General features: G+C 42.0%; 1 protein-coding gene across 1 annotated transcript in view; it reads left to right on the forward strand.

The window, feature by feature from the left end:
* Window positions 1-20775, forward strand: part of LOC122791633 (mucin-2-like) — a 116654-nt gene that overhangs the window by 60480 nt on the left and 35399 nt on the right. The window contains exons 30-31 of the mRNA XM_044059446.1: window positions 438-13253; window positions 19765-19985. Coding sequence (XP_043915381.1) covers window positions 438-13253; window positions 19765-19985 — 13037 coding nt within the window. The remainder of the gene's footprint in view (window positions 1-437; window positions 13254-19764; window positions 19986-20775) is intronic.

The following is a 20775-nucleotide window of genomic DNA, read 5'->3' on the forward strand; positions in this document are numbered from 1 at the left end:
AGGATTATGGAAAGTTTTCTAAACTGATGTTTTAAATTGCAAAAATGAAAGGAATAGAATACCACAGAACTGTCATTCACGTATCATATTGCAGGGAAGATTACACAGTTTACCTGCAAAATCCTGTGGAATGTGAAAATAATTTTAGTCATTAGATTCTCTTTCTGGGAATGTAGCAATATTTACAAAGGTCTGACAATTTCTGTAAAATTAAACAGCTCTTTTTAGTGTTGTTATGACAAACCAACTCTAGCAATTAAATTAACTCATGGAACTGAAAAAAAAATTTTGTAAATTACTTTCAGGTGCTATCACTCACACACACACACACACACACACACACACACACACACACACACACACACACACACACACACACACACACACACAAGCAGATTTCTATATAGTATAATAAAATGCTTTTTTTTTTTTTACAGGTAGTGTTCCAAGTACAACATCAGTTGAAACACAGCCATTCACAAGTACTTGTGTTAAAGAAGTGTGCACATGGTCAGACTGGTATGATTTTGATTATCCAACATTGGAAACAGAAGGTGATTTTGAAACACTGGAAAAAATTAAGGAAAATGGGGTTACAGTTTGTGATTCTCCCAGAGATGTTGAATGTGTAGCACAAGCCTTTCCCAATACACCATTAGAATATGTTGGGCAGAAAGTAACTTGCAACACAACAGTAGGGCTAATATGCCGTAACAAGGACCAGCTGTATCAACCAGTCTGCTATAATTATGAAATGCGAATTTCATGCTGCAGTCTTCAGCCCTGTTATTCAACTACACCCCCTTCAATATCTTCAACATTGCCTTTAGGAACATCTCAGAAACCATTTCAAACATCAACTTCATTTAGTCAACAAACAAGTTGGCCTTATACTATTATATCACAGCAAACCTCTTCTTCTAGTGAAAAAACACCTGCAAGTGAAGTTACTAAATCGCTGAAAAGCACACCAAATGTGCCTTCAACTCCTATTTCACATTCAGCTTCAGCTGTATCTGGATCTAAGCCAACACTGACATCAGTATCAGAAAAAACACCACCAGTGACACCAGAATCTACTGTTAGTACCCTGATACCATTATTGTCTAGCTCTGTAACTAGTGCAAGCCTTCATTCCACTCTGTCAACTGTGTCATCAGTCACACATACTGCAGAAGTTTCAAAGCAAAGTATTTCCCCAACTTTTTCTGTAGTTCCAGAGTCATCGTCAGCAGAAACATCAATAACACAGATGTCCATGCCATATTTGACATCAGTATCAAGTCCACTGTCGACAGTAGTGCCAGAAGGTACATCTACTGGAGAGGTCCCACCATCTAGTGCTGCAACCGCAGAGCAAATGTTTACTTCATTTTCAAATGTGCCATCAGTCACAATGTCTTCAGAAGTTACTAAGCAAAGTGGACCCCCAACAGTTACAAAAGTACCACAGTCTTCTTCACCCATAACTTCTGCTGTCTCTCCAGAAAAGGTCAAAACTTCAACACATCCTCTTTTAACAACTACAGCACCAACTGAACACTCTTCAAAAACTACTTCTGGAACAAAACCTGCATACACAGCTGCATCTGAAACAACTAAAAGTGAACTTACAAAACTAACAGCCCCAGAAACATCAATTGGCCCTAAAACAGAAACAAAGGAACAGTCATCTACTGCTATAAAAACAACATCATTGACAGCTTTACCATCACCTCACACAACAGTAGTGAGCACAGTTCCACAGTCTTTGCCACCAGTGACATGGGAACTAGAGACATCATTCACACCTACATCTAATGTGATTGCCGAAGTTACTGATACAGAACCCACAATGTACTATTCAGAGACAGCACCATTGACAGAATATCCATTGTCTACTGGCATTACAACTAAAAGATTACCTGAATCCACACTAACACTTGCATCAGAAACAAGCTCACCTTCATCAGCTGCAAAAGAAACCACTGCCAGCACAGAAATCGTACCGTCATCCTTGTCTGCCACAACTGAAAAAACACATTCTGTTGTTGCATCAACAACACATCTTCATGCAAAAACTACAGTGGTAGCTGAACAGTCAACAAAAGCTGTCTCTGAAACTAGCTTTCCATATGTATCATCACCTGAAACATATGCAAGTAAAGTCACAGAATCAAGTGTATCAGCAACTACAGGACAGATTATAACTGCCAAACCCACACTAACATCATTATCAAGTCCACAAACAGAAAGGCTATCTGAAAGCATTCCCATTACAGAAAGTCCATTGCCATCTAGTTCTGCACCAAGTGAGCAGACATTTACTTCATTGTCAACACCATCTAAAGTCCCACAGCCTACAGAGGTATCTACCCAAAGCAGCCTCACATCTTCATTAGCAGGATCAGAGTCACCACCACTAATAACATCTGCTGTCACTTCTGAAAAAGTAAAGACCTCAGCACAATCTCAGTTAACGACTACAGCTGTATCTACAGAGACACCAAAACCATCCTCTGAAGCTAGCTCTCCATATACATCTACAACTGAAACACCTATAACTCAAGTTCCTGAATCAACAAAAACTACACAGTCAAGAGTGTCTTCACTTCCTACAGCAGCAGAAACCTCAGCAGTACAGCCATCAACTCCATCTTTTATGTCGGTATCAAATCCACCATCAACACTGGTGCAAGAAACTACTCCTGCTGCAGAGGGGTCCACATCTAGAGTTGCTACTACTGGGCAAATTTCTACTTCACTGTCAAAAGCACCAACAGTCATACAATCCTCAGAAGTTTCAAAGCAAACTATACCCCCTGCTTCATCATTTGCCTCACAGTCATCATCATTACCAACAATGGCTGTCACTGAAGAAAAAGTCAAAACTTCACTGCAGACTCAGGTAACAACTGGTGTCATATCTGTACCATTACTGAAAACAACAGCAGCAATGAGTTCTGTCCAGACTTCCTCAGAAGGAACACCAACAGGTGTAGCTACAAAACTGACAAAGACTACATCATCAAATGCGGCTTCACCAATATCTTCCACTGTCTCCTCTTCTATACGCTCATCCACTCCATTTACATCAGTATCAAGCCCAGTGTCAGGCACACATTCACCTACTTCAGCAAAAACAGTTTCAGTTCTACCTGAATCAACACAAACACTTACATCAGCATCTCGGCCTCCAACAACAGAGGTGCAAGGAACTTCTCTTGGTCCTGAGTTGCCAACTTCAACTAGTTCTGCAGCTACTGAACAAATATCTCATACATCCTTTAGTACATCTTTAGTGAAGCAGTCAACTGAAGGTGTAGAAACAAGCAGCCTTGTAACCTCTTTGGCTGTGTCACAGCTATCTTCTCTGGTAACATCTGCTATCACTTCTGTAAGGGAAAAATCTTCAACAGAGCTTCCAATAATAACTAGTTTACCTGGAGTGACATCAAGATCTACTCCATCAGGTACACCTTCACTTCCTTCTCAAACCACAGTATCACTTGTATCTGAGTCTACACCAACAGTTGCATCAGCATCTCAGCCCCCGTCAACAGTGGTACAAGGAACCTCTCCCACTACAAAGTTGTCAATGCAATCTAGCCCTTCAGCTACTGAACAAATATCTCATACATCCTTGAGTACACCTTTAGTCAAGCAGTCAACTGAAGGTATAGAAACAAGCAGCTCTATAACCACTTTAGCAGTCTCACATCCATCTTCTGTGGAAACATCTGCCATCACTTCAGTAATGGAAAAGTCTTCAACACAGCCCCCAGTAATAACTAGTTTACCTGGAGGGACATCAAGATCTACTCCATCAGGTACACTTTCACCTCCTTCTCATACTACAGTATCAGCTGTATCTGAATCTACACCAGCACTTACTTCAGCATCCCAGCCTCCACCAACAGAGTTACAAGGAACGTCCACCAGTACAGAGATGCCAGCTGCATCTAGTTCGTCAGCTACTGAACAAGTATCTCATACATCTTTGAGTACATCTTTAGTGAAGCAGTCAACTGAAGGTGTAGAATCAAGCATCCCTGTAACCTCTTTGGCAGTGTCACAGCTATCTTCTCTGGAAACATCTGCCATCACTTCTGTTAGGGAAAAGTCTTCAACAGAGCTTCCAATAGTAACTAGTTTACCAGGACAGACATCGAGATCTACTCCATCAGGTACCCCTTCACCACCTTCTCAAACTACAGTTTCAGCTGTATCTGAATCTACACCAACACTTACATCAGCATCCCAGCCTCCACCAACAGAGTTACAAGGAACCTCTCCCAGTACAGAGATGCCAGCTTCATCTAGTTTGTCAGCTACTGAACAAGTATCTCATATATCTTTGAGTACATCTTTAGTGAAGCAGTCAACTGAAGGTGTAGAATCAAGCATCCCAGTAACCTCTTTGGCAGTGTCACAGCTATCTTCTCTGGAAACATCTGCCATCACTTCTGTTAGGGAAAAGTCTTCAACAGAGCTTCCAATAGTAACTAGTTTACCAGGACAGACATCGAGATCTACTCCATCAGGTACCCCTTCACTACCTTCTCAAACTACAGTTTCAGCTGTATCTGAATCTACACCAACACTTACATCAGCATCCCAGCCTCCATCAACAGAGTTACAAGGGTCCTCTCCCAGTACAGAGATGCCAGCTTCATTTAGTTCATCAGCTACTGAACAAGTATCTCATACATCTTTGAGTACATCTTTAGTGAAGCAGTCAACTGAAGTTGTAGAAACAAGCAGCCCCATAACCTCTTTGGCAGTGTCACAGCTATCTTCTCTGGCAACATCTGCCATCACTTCTGTTAGGGAAAAGTCTTCAACAGAGCATTCAATAGTAACTAGTTTACCTGGAGAGACATCAAGATCTACTCCATCAGGTACACCTTCACCTCCTTCTCAAACAACAGTTTCAGGTGCATCTGAATCTATACCAGCACTTACTTCAGCATCCCAGCCTCCATCAACAGTGGTACAAGGAACTTCTCCCAGTACAGGAAGGCCAGCTTCATCTAGTTCTGCAGTTACTGAGCAAGTATCTCATACATCTTTGAGCACATCTTTAGTGAAGCAGTCAACTGAAGGTGTAGAAACAAGTAGCCCGGTAACCTCTTTGGCGGTGTCACAACTATCTTCACTGGCAACATCTGCCATCACTTCTGTTAGGGAAAAGTCTTCAACAGAGCTTCCGATAATAACTAGTTTACCTGGAAAGACATCAAGATCTACTCCATCAGGTACACCTTCACCTCCATCTCAAACTACAGTATCAGCTGTATCTGAATCTACACCAGCACTTACATCAGCATCTCAGCCTCCATCAACAGTGGTACAAGGAACTTCTCCCAGTAAAGAAAGGCCAGCTTCATCTAGTTCATCAGCTACTGAACAAGTATCTCATACATCTTTGAGTACATCTTTAGTGAAGCAGTCAACTGAAGTTGTAGAAACAAGCAGCCCTATAACCTCTTTGGCAGTGTCACAGCTATCTTCTCTGGCAACATCTGCCATCACTTCTGTTAGGGAAAAGTCTTCAACAGAGCATTCAATAGTAACTAGTTTACCTGGAGAGACATCAAGATCTACTCCATCAGGTACACCTTCACCTCCTTCTCAAACAACAGTTTCAGGTGCATCTGAATCTATACCAGCACTTACTTCAGCATCCCAGCCTCCATCAACAGTGGTACAAGGAACTTCTCCCAGTACAGGAAGGACAGCTTCATCTAGTTCTGCAGTTACTGAGCAAGTATCTCATACATCTTTGAGCACATCTTTAGTGAAGCAGTCAACTGAAGGTGTAGAAACAAGTAGCCCGGTAACCTCTTTGGTGGTGTCACAACTATCTTCATTGGCAACATCTGCCATCACTTCTGTTAGGGAAAAGTCTTCAACAGAGCTTCCGATAATAACTAGTTTACCTGGAGGGACATCAAGATCTACTCCATCAGGTACACCTTCACCTCCTTCTCAAACTACACTATCAGCTGTATCTGAATCTACACCAGCACTTACATCAGCATCTCAGCCTCCATCAACAGTGGTACAAGAAACTTCTCCCACTACAGGAAGGCCAGCTTCATCTAGTTCTGCAGTTACTGAGCAAGTATCTCATACATCTTTGAGCACATCTTTAGTGAAGCAGTCAACTGAAGGTGTAGAAGCAAGTAGCCCTGTAACCTCTTTGGTGGTGTCACAGCCATCTTCTCTGGCAACATCTGCCATCACTTCTGTTAGGGAAAAGTCTTCAACAGAGCTTCCAATAACAACTAGTTTACCTGGACAGACATCGAGATCTACTCCATCAGGTACCCCTTCACCACCTTTTCAAACTACAGTTTCAGCTGTATCTGAATCTACACCAACATTTACTTCAGCATCCCAGCCTCCATCAACAGAGTTAAAAGGAACCTCTCCCAGTACAGAGATGTCAGCTTCAATTAGTTCATCAGCTACTGAACAAGTATCTCATACATCTTTGAGCACATCTTTAGTGAAGCAGTCAACTGAAGGCGTAGAAACAAGTAGCCCTGTAACCTCTTTGGCAGTGTCACAGCTATCTTCTCTGGCAACATCTGCCATCACTTCTGTTTGGGAAAAGTCTTCAACAGAGCTTTCAATGGTAACTAGTTTACCTGGAAAGACATCAAGATCTACTCCATCAGGTACACCTTCACCTCCTTCTCAAACTACAGTATCAGCTGTATCTGAATCTACACCAGGACTTATATCAGCATCTCAGCCTCCATCAACAGTGGTACAAGGAACTTCTCCCAGTACAGGAAGGCCAGCTTCATCTAGTTCTGCAATTACTGAGCAAGTATCTCATACATCTTTGAGTACATCTTTAGAGAAGCAGTCAACTGAAAGTGTACAAACAAGTAGCCCTGTAACCTCTTTGACGGTGTCACAGCTGTCTTCTCTGGCAACATCTGCCATCACTTCTGTTAGGGAAAAGTCTTCAACAGAGCTTCCAATAATAACTAGTTTACCTGGAGGGACATCAAGATCTACTCCATCAGGTACACCTTCACCTCCTTCGCAAACTACATTATTAGCTGTATCTGAATCTACACCAGCACTTACATTAGCATCACAGCCTCCATCAACAGTGGTACAAGGAACTTCTCCCGCTACAGGAACGCCAGCTGCATCTAGTTCTGCAGTTACTGAGCAAGTATCTTATACATCTTTGAGCACATCTTTAGTGAAGCAGTCAACTGAAGGTGTAGAAACAAGTAGCCCTGTAACCTCTTTGGCAGTGTCACAGCAATCTTCTCGGGCAACATCCGCCATCACTTCTGTTAGGGAAAAGTCTTCAACAGAGCTTTCAATAGTAACTAGTTTACCTGGAAAGACATCAAGAATTACTCCATCAGGTACACCTTCACCTCCTTCTCAAACTACAGTATCAGCAGTATCTGAATCTACCCCAGCACTTACTTCAGCATCCCAGCCTCGATCAACAGTGGTACAAGAAACTTCTCCCAGTACAGGAAGGCCCACTTCATCTAGTTCTGCTGTTACTGAGCAAGTATCTCATACATCTTTGAGCACATCTTTAGTGAAGCAGTCAACTGAAGGTGCAGAAACAAGTAGCCCTGTAACCTCTTTGGTGGTGTCACAGCTATCTTCTCTGGCAACATCTGCCATCACTTTTGTTAGCGAAAAGTCTTCAACAAAGCTTTCAATAGTAACTAGTTTACCTGGGGGGACATCAAGATCTACTCCATCAGGTACACCTTCACCTCCTTCTCAAACTACAGTATCAGCTGTATCTGAATCTACACCAGCACTTACATCAGCATCCCAGACTCCATCAACAGTGGTTCAAGGAACTTCTCCCAGTACAGGAAGGCCAGCTTCATCTAGTTCTGCAGTTACTGAGCAAGTATCTCATACATCTTTGAGCACATCTTTAGTGAAGCAGTCAACTGAAGTTGTAGAAACAAGTAGCCCTGTAACCTCTTTGGCGGTGTCACAGCTGTCTTCTCTAGCAACATCTGCCATCACTTCTGTTAGGGAAAAGTCTTCAACAGAGCTTCCAATAGTAACTAGTTTACCTGGAGGGACATCAAGATCTACTCCATCAGGTACACCTTCACCTCCTTCTCAAACTACAGTATCAGCTGTATCTGAATCTACACCAGCACTTACATCTGCATCTCAGCCTCCATCAACAGTGGTACAAGAAACTTCTCCCGCTACAGGAAGACCAGCTTCATCTAGTTCTGCAGTTACTGAGCAAGTATCTCATACATCTTTGAGCACATCTTTAGTGAAGCAGTCTGAAGGTGCAGAAACAAGTAGCCCTGTAACCTCTTTGGCGGTGTCACAGCAATCTTCTCTGGCAACATCCGCCATCACTTCTGTTAGGGAAAAGTCTTCAACAGAGCTTTCAATAGTAACTAGTTTACCTGGAAAGACATCAAGATTTACTCCATCAGGTACACCTTCACCTCCTTCTCAAACTACAGTATCAGCTGTATCTGAATCTACACCAGCACTTACATCAGCATCCCAGCCTCCATCAACAGTGGTTCAAGGAACTTCTCCCAGTACAGGAAGGCCAGCTTCATCTATTTCTGCAGTTACTGAGCAAGTATCTCATACATCTTTGAGCACATCTTTAGTGAAGCAGTCAACTGAAGGTGTAGAAACAAGTAGCCCTGTAACCTCTTTGGCAGTGTCACAGCTATCTTCTCTAGCAACATCTGCCATCACTTCTGTTAGGGAAAAGTCTTCAACAGAGCTTCCAATAGTAACTAGTTTACCTGGAGGGACATCAAGATCTACTCTATCAGGTACACCTTCACCTCCTTCTCAAACTACAATATCAGCTGTATCTGAATCTACACCAGCACTGACATCAGCATCTCAGCCTCCATCAACAGTGGTACAAGAAACTTCTCCCGCTACAGGAAGGCCAGCTTCATCTAGTTCTGCAGTTACTGAGCAAGTATCTCATGCATCTTTGAGCACATCTTTAGTGAAGCAGTCAACTGAAGGTGTAGAGGCAAGTAGCCCTGTAACCTCTTTGGTGGTGTCACAGCCATCTTCTCTGGCAACATCTGCCATCACTTCTGTTAGGGAAAAGTCTTCAACAGAGCTTCCAGTAGTAACTAGTTTACCTGGAGGGACATCAAGATCTACTCCATCAGGTACACCTTCACCTCCTTTTCAAACTACAGTATCAGCTGTATCTGAATCTACACAAACACTTACATCAGCATCTCAGCCTCCATCAACAGTGGTACAAGAAACTTCTCCCACTACAGGAAGGCCAGCTTCATCTAGTTCTGCAGTTACTGAGCAAGTATCTCATACATCTTTGAGCACATCTTTAGTGAAGCAGTCAACTGAAGGTGCAGAAACAAGTAACCCTGTAACCTCTTTGGCGGTGTCACAGCAATCTTCTCTGGCAACATCCGCCATCACTTCTGTTAGGGAAAAGTCTTCAACAGAGCTTTCAATAGTAACTAGTTTACCTGGGGGGACATCAAAATCTACTCCATCAGGTACACCTTCACCTTCTTCACAAACTACAGTATCAGCTGTATCTGAATCTACACCAGCACTTACGTCAGCATCCCAGCCTCCATCAACAGTGGTTCAAGGAACTTCTCCCAGTACAGGAAGGCCATCTTCATCTAGTTCTGCAGTTACTGAGCAAGTTTCTCATACATCTTTGAGCACATCTTTAGTGAAGCAGTCAACTGAAGGTGTAGAAACAAGTAGCCTTGTAACCTCTTTGGCGGTGTCACAGCTATCTTCTCTAGCAACATCTGCCATCACTTCTGTTACGGAAAAGTCTTCAACAGAGCTTCCAATAGTAACTAGTTTACCTGGAGGGACATCAAGATCTACTCCATCAGGTACACCTTCACCTCCTTCTCAAACTACAGTATCAGCTGTATCTGAATCTACACCAGCACTTACATCTGCATCTCAGCCTCCATCAACAGTGGTACAAGAAACTTCTCCCGCTACAGGAAGACCAGCTTCATCTAGTTCTGCAGTTACTGAGCAAGTATCTCATACATCTTTGAGCACATCTTTAGTGAAGCAGTCTGAAGGTGCAGAAACAAGTAGCCCTGTAACCTCTTTGGCGGTGTCACAGCAATCTTCTCTGGCAACATCCGCCATCACTTCTGTTAGGGAAAAGTCTTCAACAGAGCTTTCAATAGTAACTAGTTTACCTGGGGGGACATCAAAATCTACTCCATCAGGTACACCTTCACCTTCTTCTCAAACTACAGTATCAGCTGTATCTGAATCTACACCAGCACTTACGTCAGCATCCCAGCCTCCATCAACAGTGGTTCAAGGAACTTCTCCCAGTACAGGAAGGCCATCTTCATCTAGTTCTGCAGTTACTGAGCAAGTTTCTCATACATCTTTGAGCACATCTTTAGTGAAGCAGTCAACTGAAGGTGTAGAAACAAGTAGCCTTGTAACCTCTTTGGCGGTGTCACAGCTATCTTCTCTAGCAACATCTGCCATCACTTCTGTTAGGGCAAAGTCTTCAACAGAGCTTCCAATAGTAACTAGTTTACCTGGAGGGACATCAAGATCTACACCATCAGGTACACCTTCACCTCCTTCTCAAACTACAGTATCAGCTGTATCTGAATCTACACCAGCACTTACATCAGCATCTCAGCCTCCATCAACAGTGGTGCAAGAAACTTCTCCCAGTACAGGAAGGCCAGCTTCATCTAGTTCTGCAGTTACTGAGCAAGTATCTCATACATCTTTGAGCACATCTTTAGTGAAGCAGTCGACTGAAGGTGCAGAAACAAGTAGCCCTGTAACCTCTTTGGCGGTGTCACAGCAATCTTCTCTGGCAACATCTGCCATCACTTCTGTTAGCAAAAAGTCTTCAACAGAGCTTTCAATAGTAACTAGTTTACCTGGAAAGACATCAAGATTTACTCCATCAGGTACCCCTTCACCTCCTTCTCAAACTACAGTATCAGCTGTATCTGAATCTACACCAGCATTTACATCAGCATCTCAGCCTCCATCAACAGTGGTACAAGGAACTTCTCCCAGTACAGGAAGGCCAACTTCATCTAGTTCTGCAGTTACTGAGCAGGTATCTCATACATCTTTGAGTACATCTTTAGTGAAGCAGTCAACTGAAGGTGTAGAAACAAGTAGCCCTCTAACCTCTTTGGCAGTGTCACAGCAATCTTCTCTGGCAACATCCTCCGTTACTTCTGTTGGGGAAAAGTCTTCAACCGAGCTTTCAACAGTAACTAGTTTACCTGGAAAGACATCAAGATTTACTCCATCAGGTACACCTTCACCTCCTTCTCAAACTACAGTATCAGCTGTATCTGAATCTACCCAAGCACTTATATCAGCATCTCAGCCTCCATCAACAGTGGTACAAGGAACTTCTGCCAGTACAGGAAGGCCAGCTTCATCTAGTTCTGCAGTTACTGAGCAAGTATCTCATACATCTTTTAGCACATCTTTAGTGAAGCAGTCAACTGAAGGCGTAGAAACAAGTAGCCCTGTAACCTCTTTGGCGGCGTCACAACAATCTTCTCTGGCAACATCCATCATCACTTCTGTTAGGGAAAAGTCTTCAACAGAGCTTCCAATAGTAACTAGTTTACCTGGAGTGACATCAAGATCTACTCCATCAGGTACACATTCATCTCCTTCTCAAACTACAGTTTCAGGTGCATCAAAATCTACACCAGCACTTACTTCAGCATCCCAGCCTCCATCAACAGTGGTACAAGGAACTTCTCCCAGTACAGGAAGGCCAGCTTCATCTAGTTCTGCAATTACTGAGCAAGTATCTCATACATCTTTGAGCACATCTTTAGTGAAGCAGTCAACTGAAGGTGTAGAAATAAGTAGCCCTGTAACCTCTTTGGTGGTGTCACAGCTATCTTCTTTGGCCACATCTGCCATCACTTCTGTTAGGGAAAAGTCTTCAACAGAGCTTCCAATAGTAACTAGTTTACCTGGAGGGACATCAAGATCTACTTCAACTGGTACACCTTCACCTCATTCTCAAACTACAGTTTCAGCTGTATCTGAATCTACACCAGCACTTACTTCAGCATCCCAGCCTCCATCAACAGTGGTACAAGGAACTTCTCCCAGTACAGGAAGGCCAGCTTCATCTAGTTCTGCAGTTACTGAGCAAGTATCTCATACATCGTTGAGCACATCTTCACTGAAACAGTCAACTGAAGGTAGAGAAACAAGCAGCCCTGTAACCTCTTTGGCAGTGTCACAGCTATCTTCTCTGGCAACATCTGCCATCACTTCTGTTAGTGAAGAGTCTTCAACAGAGCTTCCTGTAATAACTAGTTTACCTGGAAAGACATCAAGATCTACTCCATCAGGTACTCCTTCACCTCCTTCTCAAAGTACAATATCAGCTCTATCTGAATCTGTGCCAGCACTTACTTCAGCATCCCAGCCTCCATCAACAGTGGTACAAGAAACTTCTCCCAGTACAGGAAGGCCCACTTCATCTAGTTCTGCTGTTACTGAGCAAGTATCTCATACTTCTTTGAGCACATCTTTAGTGAAGCAGTCAACTGAAGGTGCAGAAACAAGTAGCCCTGTAACCTCTTTGGTGGTGTCACAGCTATCTTCTCTGGCAACATCTGCCATCACTTTTGTTAGGGAAAAGTCTTCAACAGAGCTTTCAATACTAACTAGTTTACCTGGGGGGACATCAAGATCTACTCCATCAGGTACACCTTCACCTCCTTCTCAAACTACATTATCAGCTGTATCTGAATCTACACCAGCACTTACATCAGCATCTCAGCCTCCATCAACAGTGGTACAAGAAACTTTTCCCGCTACAGGAAGGCCAGCTTCATCTAGTTCTGCAGTTACTGAGCAAGTATCTCATACACCTTTGAGCACATCTTTAGTCAAGCAGTCAACTGAAGTTGTAGAAACAAGCAGTCCTGTAACCTCTATGACTGTGTCACAATCTTCTGTAGTAACATCTGTCATCACTTCTGTAAGGGAAGAGACTTCAACACAGCCTGTAGTACTAACAAGTTTGCCTGGAGAAACATCAAGGTCTGTTCCATCAGGTACGCCTCTTCCTCCTAGTGCAACTACAGTATCAGGTGCATCAGAGTTTACATCAACCCAGTGGCCATCTTCAAGGACACCAGCACAAGAAAGTATGTCAGCAAGCACTGCCAAGACTGAAGTAACTACACCCTGCTTCTGTGCAATAGACAACATGCTTTTCAGCCCTGGTAAGTATCGGTTATACTTCTGGTACCTGAACAATGCATGCCAGCAAGGTAATAATGCAAATCCCTGAGTATACAGTTTAAAATGAAATTTCATTTCTGTTTAACTATGTAATGTTTTATTCCATTTTAGAATGTGAATACAAGTCTTCAATGCTGTTATCTGTCTGTAGCAGTTTTGTAGTTTGTCTTAAAAACTGTATCTTATTTAGGCATTTATTTATTTTGCTTTAGTAACTGGGCAAATGCTGCTAGCCTTTCATCTTTTACAAGTTGAAAAAATATCTCTAGTACAAGCTTAGGAACAATTCCAGAATAGGTAATCATAGTATGTGACATGACTTTGGGATATCTGGATTCCTAGTGAAAACACAGGTTATTATTAGAGAAAACACACAAATTGCACCTAGAAAAGATTTACAGGCCATGTAAAACCTGTGGCCATGGAGGTTTGAAGATGTAGCACTAACCAGTGTGCCATCCCAGGTGAATTGCACAGGTGAGTTCTTATTTAAATGAGACAAATACATATTAACATCATATTTAGTCATAGGTTAGTCTGTTATCATCAGACCATCAGTTATTAGATGAGTTTCCATTTGTCATTACTTCTTTCTAAACATTAGGTATTTTTTCCTTTTTTTTTTCACTATTTATGGAACCCAGAAATCTGATGCAAGGGATGAATGTAAAAAACATTTACAGCCATAACACACATTAAATCCAGTCCACTTAATTCAGATGTCCTCTACAGGTTGCACCATCTGTAATTGTTATCAATTATTAACAGGATAAAACCACTAGGTTTAGTACTGCTGCTTTATACAGACATAACTAGGAGCTCATTTTGATTACAAGACTTGCTCAGAGACATATGCAGATGAAAATTAAAGGAAGCAAACCTCAGCCTAAGGGATAAGCATTAGCTCCCAGTTATAACTTTCTCTGCTGTTCTCCAGACTTGACGTTTTGTGATCAAGTGAGTGGGTTCTATAATGCACTCCTAAAAGCATACTCCAGCATTTCACATGTGACTGTGATGGTACTCCAGCATCTCACATGTGACTGTGATGATACTCCAGCATCTCACATGTGACTGTGATGATACTCCAGTGTCTCACATGTGACTGTGATGATATTCCAGCATCTCACACGTGATTGTGATTCATAGGTTCATAGGTTCATACTAGGCTATCTGCCCTAGGGCATTTATAAACCTAGCCAGAGTGTGTGTGGCTTTCACCACCCCTTAGGATGAGAATACTATACCCATTAGTTTGCTGTGCCTCTGTCCAGCAGTGATACAGAGATGATTCCCGGGGTAAACCTACGATCTCCCATCCACTCGTCAAGATTTCTCTTGAACAGATTCAGTGAGGGGCTCTGCCTCACATGGACTGGGATTCTGTTCCATAGTGTAGGGAGTCTCTGGGTGATGAATCTGTCCCTCCAGCACGTCCTATTTATATCCGTGTTGAGGTTTAAGTCTCTTGCTCTCGTGGCTCTGGTGGATTTGGATTTTTTGAGGTGGAGCAAGTCCATTAATTCCGGGTTGGACATGGCCTTGTATGTCAGGCACAGATCACCTCTGAGCAGGCGGTATGCGACTGAATAGAGCTGGAGTTTCTTCAGTCGGGCATCGTATGACATATGTTTGAGCCCCTTTATCCTTTTGGTGAGGAACCTTTGGGGTCTTTCCAACTGCTGCAGGTGTTGGGTAAGGTACATTCCGAATGGGGCATTGTACTCAATCATTGGTCTGATAAGTGAAGAGTACAGGGGTACAATGACCTCTCCTGATCTGGATGTGAATCCCTTCATGATCAGGTGGGCAATGTAGAAGGTCTTCCTAACCACTTTGGCAATGTGAGTGTCAAAAGAGAGGTTACTGTCAACTTGGGTCCCCAGGTCCCTGATAACTTCTTCCGTGTTTAATGGATTACCACCTATGTGGTAATTAGGGGTTACCTTGTTTTTCCCAAAGGGTATGACTATACATTTTTGGCATTTAGCTTAAGGCCATGGCTCTGGCACCAGTTATCCATTTCTATGAGACCTTTCTGGAGGATGTCTGTGTCTGATGGAGTGTCAGTTATGGTGCCCAGTTTGCAGTCATCTGCAAATTTTGTCAGCCACAATCCCCCTATGTTTGCCTGCACTTCAGAAAAATAAATGCCGAACAAGAGGGGGCCCAGGACTGAGCCCTGTGGGACACCGCTCGTGACCGGCTTAGAGTCTGACATGGCACCAGCAACTCTAACCCTGTGTGTTCTGGCCTTGAGCCAGTTTGCAACCCATCTTGTGACATATGGGTTTACATCTAAGCTGGTGAGCTTTTCTATGATGCCGAAGTGGGGTATTGTGTCGAACGCTTTTGCTAGGTCAAGGTAGGCTGTGTGAACTGCCTTACCCTCATCAATGGCCCTAGTGACTGTTTGAAAAAGTCGACCAAGTTCAAGAGGCAGGATCTGCCCTTGACAAAGCCAAATTGGGTAGGATCCAGTGTCTGTAGGTCCCCAATGTCTTTATTTATGAGTTCCATTATGATCCTCTCCATAGCTTTGCAGACAAGGCTCGTCAAGCTTATGGGGGTAATTTCAGGGTCCGTAGAAGCACCGCCTTTGTGGAGTGGGACCACAGTTGCCGTCGCCATTCTTTGGGTGCGTATCCTGTAGTAAGGCTAAGATTAAACAGCAGCCTTATGTGTGGGTTTAGTTCCTCATTGAGTTCGTGTAGCACACAGCCAGGGACACCGTCCGGTCCCATTGATGCTGTGTTTTTTGCTTTAGAGAGAGCAGCTCTCACCTGGGCATCTGAGATGTTTGGGAGGCTAGACTCTGGTGGGATAGATATTTCTCCTTTTGGGGGGGAGGGAGGGGAGAAATTTGCACTGAACCTGTCTGCCAGTATGTTGGCAATGTCTGTGGGTTCAGTGATTTTTTTATCATTTTGGACTAATTCTGAGCATATCTGGAAGTTTCCACCCAGGTTTGATGATACTCCATTGTCTCACATGTGACTGTGATGATACTCCAGCATCTCACATGTGACTGTGATGATACTCCAGCATCTCACATGTGACTGTGATGATACTTCAGCATCTCACATGTGACTGTGATGATACTCCAGTGTCTCACATGTGACTGTGACGATACTCCAGCATCTCACATGTAACTGTGACGATGGGTGTAAGTTACTGAAGATGCCTTAGAGGTGTAGCTAGCTACTTTTTCAGCCAGGATTGGCTACTGAAGATGCCTTAGAGGTGTAGCTAGCTACTTTTTCAGCCAGGATTGGCCCCTGAGCTGGTGTCCTCCTCAACTTTAAAGTTGTAAATCTGAAAAAAAAAAGCTTTTCTGCTTGGACTTCAGGAGAAAAGGATAGAAAAGGTTTCTTCTCCTTCTAAATTGTAACAGGTAGGTACTCGTTTTATGCCACACATGGGGTACTACGGCACTTGAGTTCTGACCATGAATGCAATATCAGCATTCATTTTTAAGTTTTAAATTGCTGGTGTGCACTTAAGACTATTAGAATCTGCTGATCATGCCCCTAATACTTTGCAACCAGGTTAGGTGTCCCATTTGCCCCATCCTAGCTATGAAATATCATATAAGACATTAGATGATGAGATGGTAATTTTATTGTTCACTACTCTTTCCTACTACAGTAGCTCAGTACAACATTCAGAAATAAGTTCATGTAATATTGGAATTATTTGAAAGTCAAGTTGTACAATATGTGACATAAAAGTTTCAGAATAAAACTATGTGAATGCGTACAGTTCTCATCCTGGAAGCAAAAATCAAGCTACTGAAACTTAAAGGTTATCATCTTTTTTTAAAAGCTCTTATTTCTTCATCCAGATATTTAATAATTCTGGGAAACTGTATCCGGGTTATGGGTCAGACATAATTATCAACATTATGGTATGTATGCAACAAAAACTGTTTTACAGTCCCTGCAATGTTACATGTCTCTTCTTCCTGAAGGCACACAGATTCCAAGATGAATGTTTTAAATACGGCATCGTATTGCCTCCTAAATTTTATTCTGTTGTTCACTGTATCATAGCTAGGCTGCTGATTATGATATGATGGCATGGAGATAGCGATTCAATTGTTACACAAGCACCCAGATACAGACGCGCATAAGCAAATGGCCAGATATAAACACACAAAAAAAAAATATATAAATATGTATGCATATGTGAACATATTATGCTATGAAAAAATCAACAAGCTAGAACTATGCTATGAAAAAATCAACAAGCTAGAACTTAACTTTGAGAAGTCTTCCTGTCACATTCAATGTAAGGGTCAGCTCTTTTTTGCAGGGGAAAAACCTCTCTTCACTTTGCACATGGGCGGCAAGCCCCCATACCCAAACTTATTGGTAACATCTCCACAGGTACACTACCTTAGGAAAAGGGAGAAATGTCACAAAAACACACACAGCAGTCTTACAAAGGCACTTGCTTCACTCTAATATGAGTAAGGGGGTGATTTCCTGTTGGCCTCCAAGAGAACTGTGTCATCTCACACATACACGCGCGTGCACACAAACACACACACACACACACACACACACACACACACACACACACACACACACACACACACACACACACACACACACACATATACACACACATATACACATACCTTATACATAGACAAATGTACAGCATATAAATCACATGCATTCACAAACACACAGATACATACACTAACAACACGTGTACGTGGGTGCACACAGAAACAAGCATGAATGCACAGACAGTATAGATAACATATATATGAGCCTATATTACAGGCACACATTGTTTCTTCCTCAAAGAAGCTGGAGTAGTTCGACAAAATATGTCTGTAACCTTGCACCTGTCACCCCTCTTGTACTGTAACCATTTAACAACATAAAAATTACCTTAAAGTGCTTTGCATGCATGTCACCATTCACTGAGAAGGGTGTTGGTACCCATCAACAGGATCTAGTAAAGAAGTCTAATCATGATTTTGCAGATGCCTTTCTGGTATCTGTACAGTAGGCATTTACAAAAATGCTGGTGATGTTAGATATTCAATTCATCTTTTAAGAGCTGTTTTATTCAGCTATTAGGGTCACAAAACCTATTCAGTAAACAATGGGTGCAGGGAATGTAAATAAAGTGATAGAGCACATCAGTGATCTGTGGCATTCACCGTACAGTCTGGAAGTGTCTGCATTTAATACAAGTCACAGCAGATGCCCACTGGACATCGTAATAAATACTTCATTGTCACATAGTCTATATAGCGCTGGACAGCAGCATTGTGTTACACCATACTTACAGATATTGTGATCGGTGATGAATGCAGCTGTGACATAATCTGTGCTCATTAAACAGCATACAGGAATGAAGTTGTGTATCATACAACATCTGCGGTACTTTCTCAGGGGAATGCCACAGGGATGCCACTGTATTCCACAGCTCTCCCTTGGTAGGTTCATGTGTTAACAGGTATATTGCTTTTGCTGCTGAAATATCCTCAGCTATAGTTACCTCTTGTGATGGATGTCTGATATTTGTCCAGGTAAACTCATAGATAAGTTTTGATATGTAGTTGTCAGACCTAGTACTGTCAAAGTGCTGGCACCTTTATTTTACCAGATGGGCCTTATGTATGAATGTTTGATAATGTTTATGAGCGAAGGGTTATGTCCTGCTGAATGGTAGATGAATGCTTGATCATTGACTTCAACACCAAAAAATGAACAATTTGAATGAAACAAACTAAGCTTCAATGTTAAAAACCTGTACCATACACCAAGGCATGACAGAAGATAACACTGAAATCAAATATTCCTCTCCTGTTCTCAAATTCTGGCAGTATTTTCTGAGGCCCTTCACTCTCTCTGTACATTATGATTTCTTTAAGTCGCTCTGTGCATCCCTCTCTCTCCTTCCAACATTTATCTCTCTGTGCTTCCTTTTCAGCTTGTCTTTCTTACTGGCCACTCCTAGCTTCCCTTTTCCATTCTATACACACCAAACTGCCTCTGCTGTTCCTCATATCACGATCTAATTATTTTTCAAATTATTCTGGTAATTTTTTTTAACAAAGGTCCCTGTATTTAAAACAGAGATCCCTGTTTTCAAAGCTGAAGGCTGATCTGAAACCACATCCAGGGACTGCTGTAACAGTATTAAGCAGTTTGTCAAATCCTTATCTATATCATAGCACATTTTAAATGCATTCAATGGTTTGTTCATGTTATAGCAACATGTGGTAAAGTCTTGTACAACTACATTTGCTATGAGATTCTTAACAGGAATACTGTGGTAGCAAGAAGTTGGCAAAGCCATGTTTGCTTTAGAGTTTGCAACACAGGTCCCCTCTGGCTTCAATATTTTGCAAAAATTTCCCTTGTGAGAATAAAAATGTTTGAAAATAATCTTATGAGGTTTAGAGTAACTCTTAATAGTGCAATTAAATAAGGCATTGCTAATAACACCACTGTTTTAACATTTCAGGGGAAGTAATATACAATAAGAAAGACAATGCTGGCTGGTGTTACTCTGCAGTATGCAATGACAGCTGTGAAGTAGAAAGGCATAGTGAAAAGTGCCCAACTGCCTCACCTGCTCCCACTGTTACTGCTACACCCAACGTGTCTACAACTGTTGAAAAGAAGACCTCGGTGCCATCAACAACCAGTGCCTATGACTGTTTTGACCTTGTTCCACCAAGAAAGGTGATCACATTTCTTTTTAAATTGTGGGTGGTAAACAAAATGTTTGTATTTTGGATATCTATCTATCTATATACCTATATCTATCTATTTATCTATATATATATATATATATATATATATATATATATATATATATATATATATGTATATGTGTGTGTGTGTGTGTGTGTGTATGTATATATATATATATATTTATATATATATATATATATATATATATATATATATGTATATATATACTTGATGTGTGCACATCCTGTTCCAACTAGTACTGGGGGAGAGCAAACAAAAAAATCCCAGACAAATAAAGAGGAAAGAGAAGATTAAGACATAATGTAAGACAGAAGAAGCTTTGTTTACAATTTTATCATTTTTAGTTTCCCCAGACAGATGACAATCAGCTGTTCCTGGTACCCTCATCAGTTTCCAATTGTCTGAAGCTAAATGTTCCCTGCAGACCTAATCAGACATTTGGGAGCAGAAAGACGTTTGAGGCATGACAATGTAATATCAAGATGCTGTTAGGGAGGAAAAAAATATTGTTTTATGTCCTACACAAAATCCTATACCCCACACGACATCTGCAGAGACAGAATCTCTGAATCCCATGGATGTCTGCTAGAATATTCCCATTCATCTGTATCTTTCACAATCCTCACTTGCTCTGATGGCAGTAACTAAATTACCTTCCCCTCATTCCAAGAAAATGTAAGCTAGGAAAATGCCATTCCTTTCCTCTCCTGCCCAACTGGCACTTTATTCAGACCCTGTCGCTGAACCCCTCTGTCCT

Source organism: Protopterus annectens, chromosome 17.part0 (genome assembly GCF_019279795.1).
Source record: "Protopterus annectens isolate FY-2018-M chromosome 17.part0, PAN1.0, whole genome shotgun sequence".
Taxonomy (NCBI): domain Eukaryota; kingdom Metazoa; phylum Chordata; order Ceratodontiformes; family Protopteridae; genus Protopterus; species Protopterus annectens.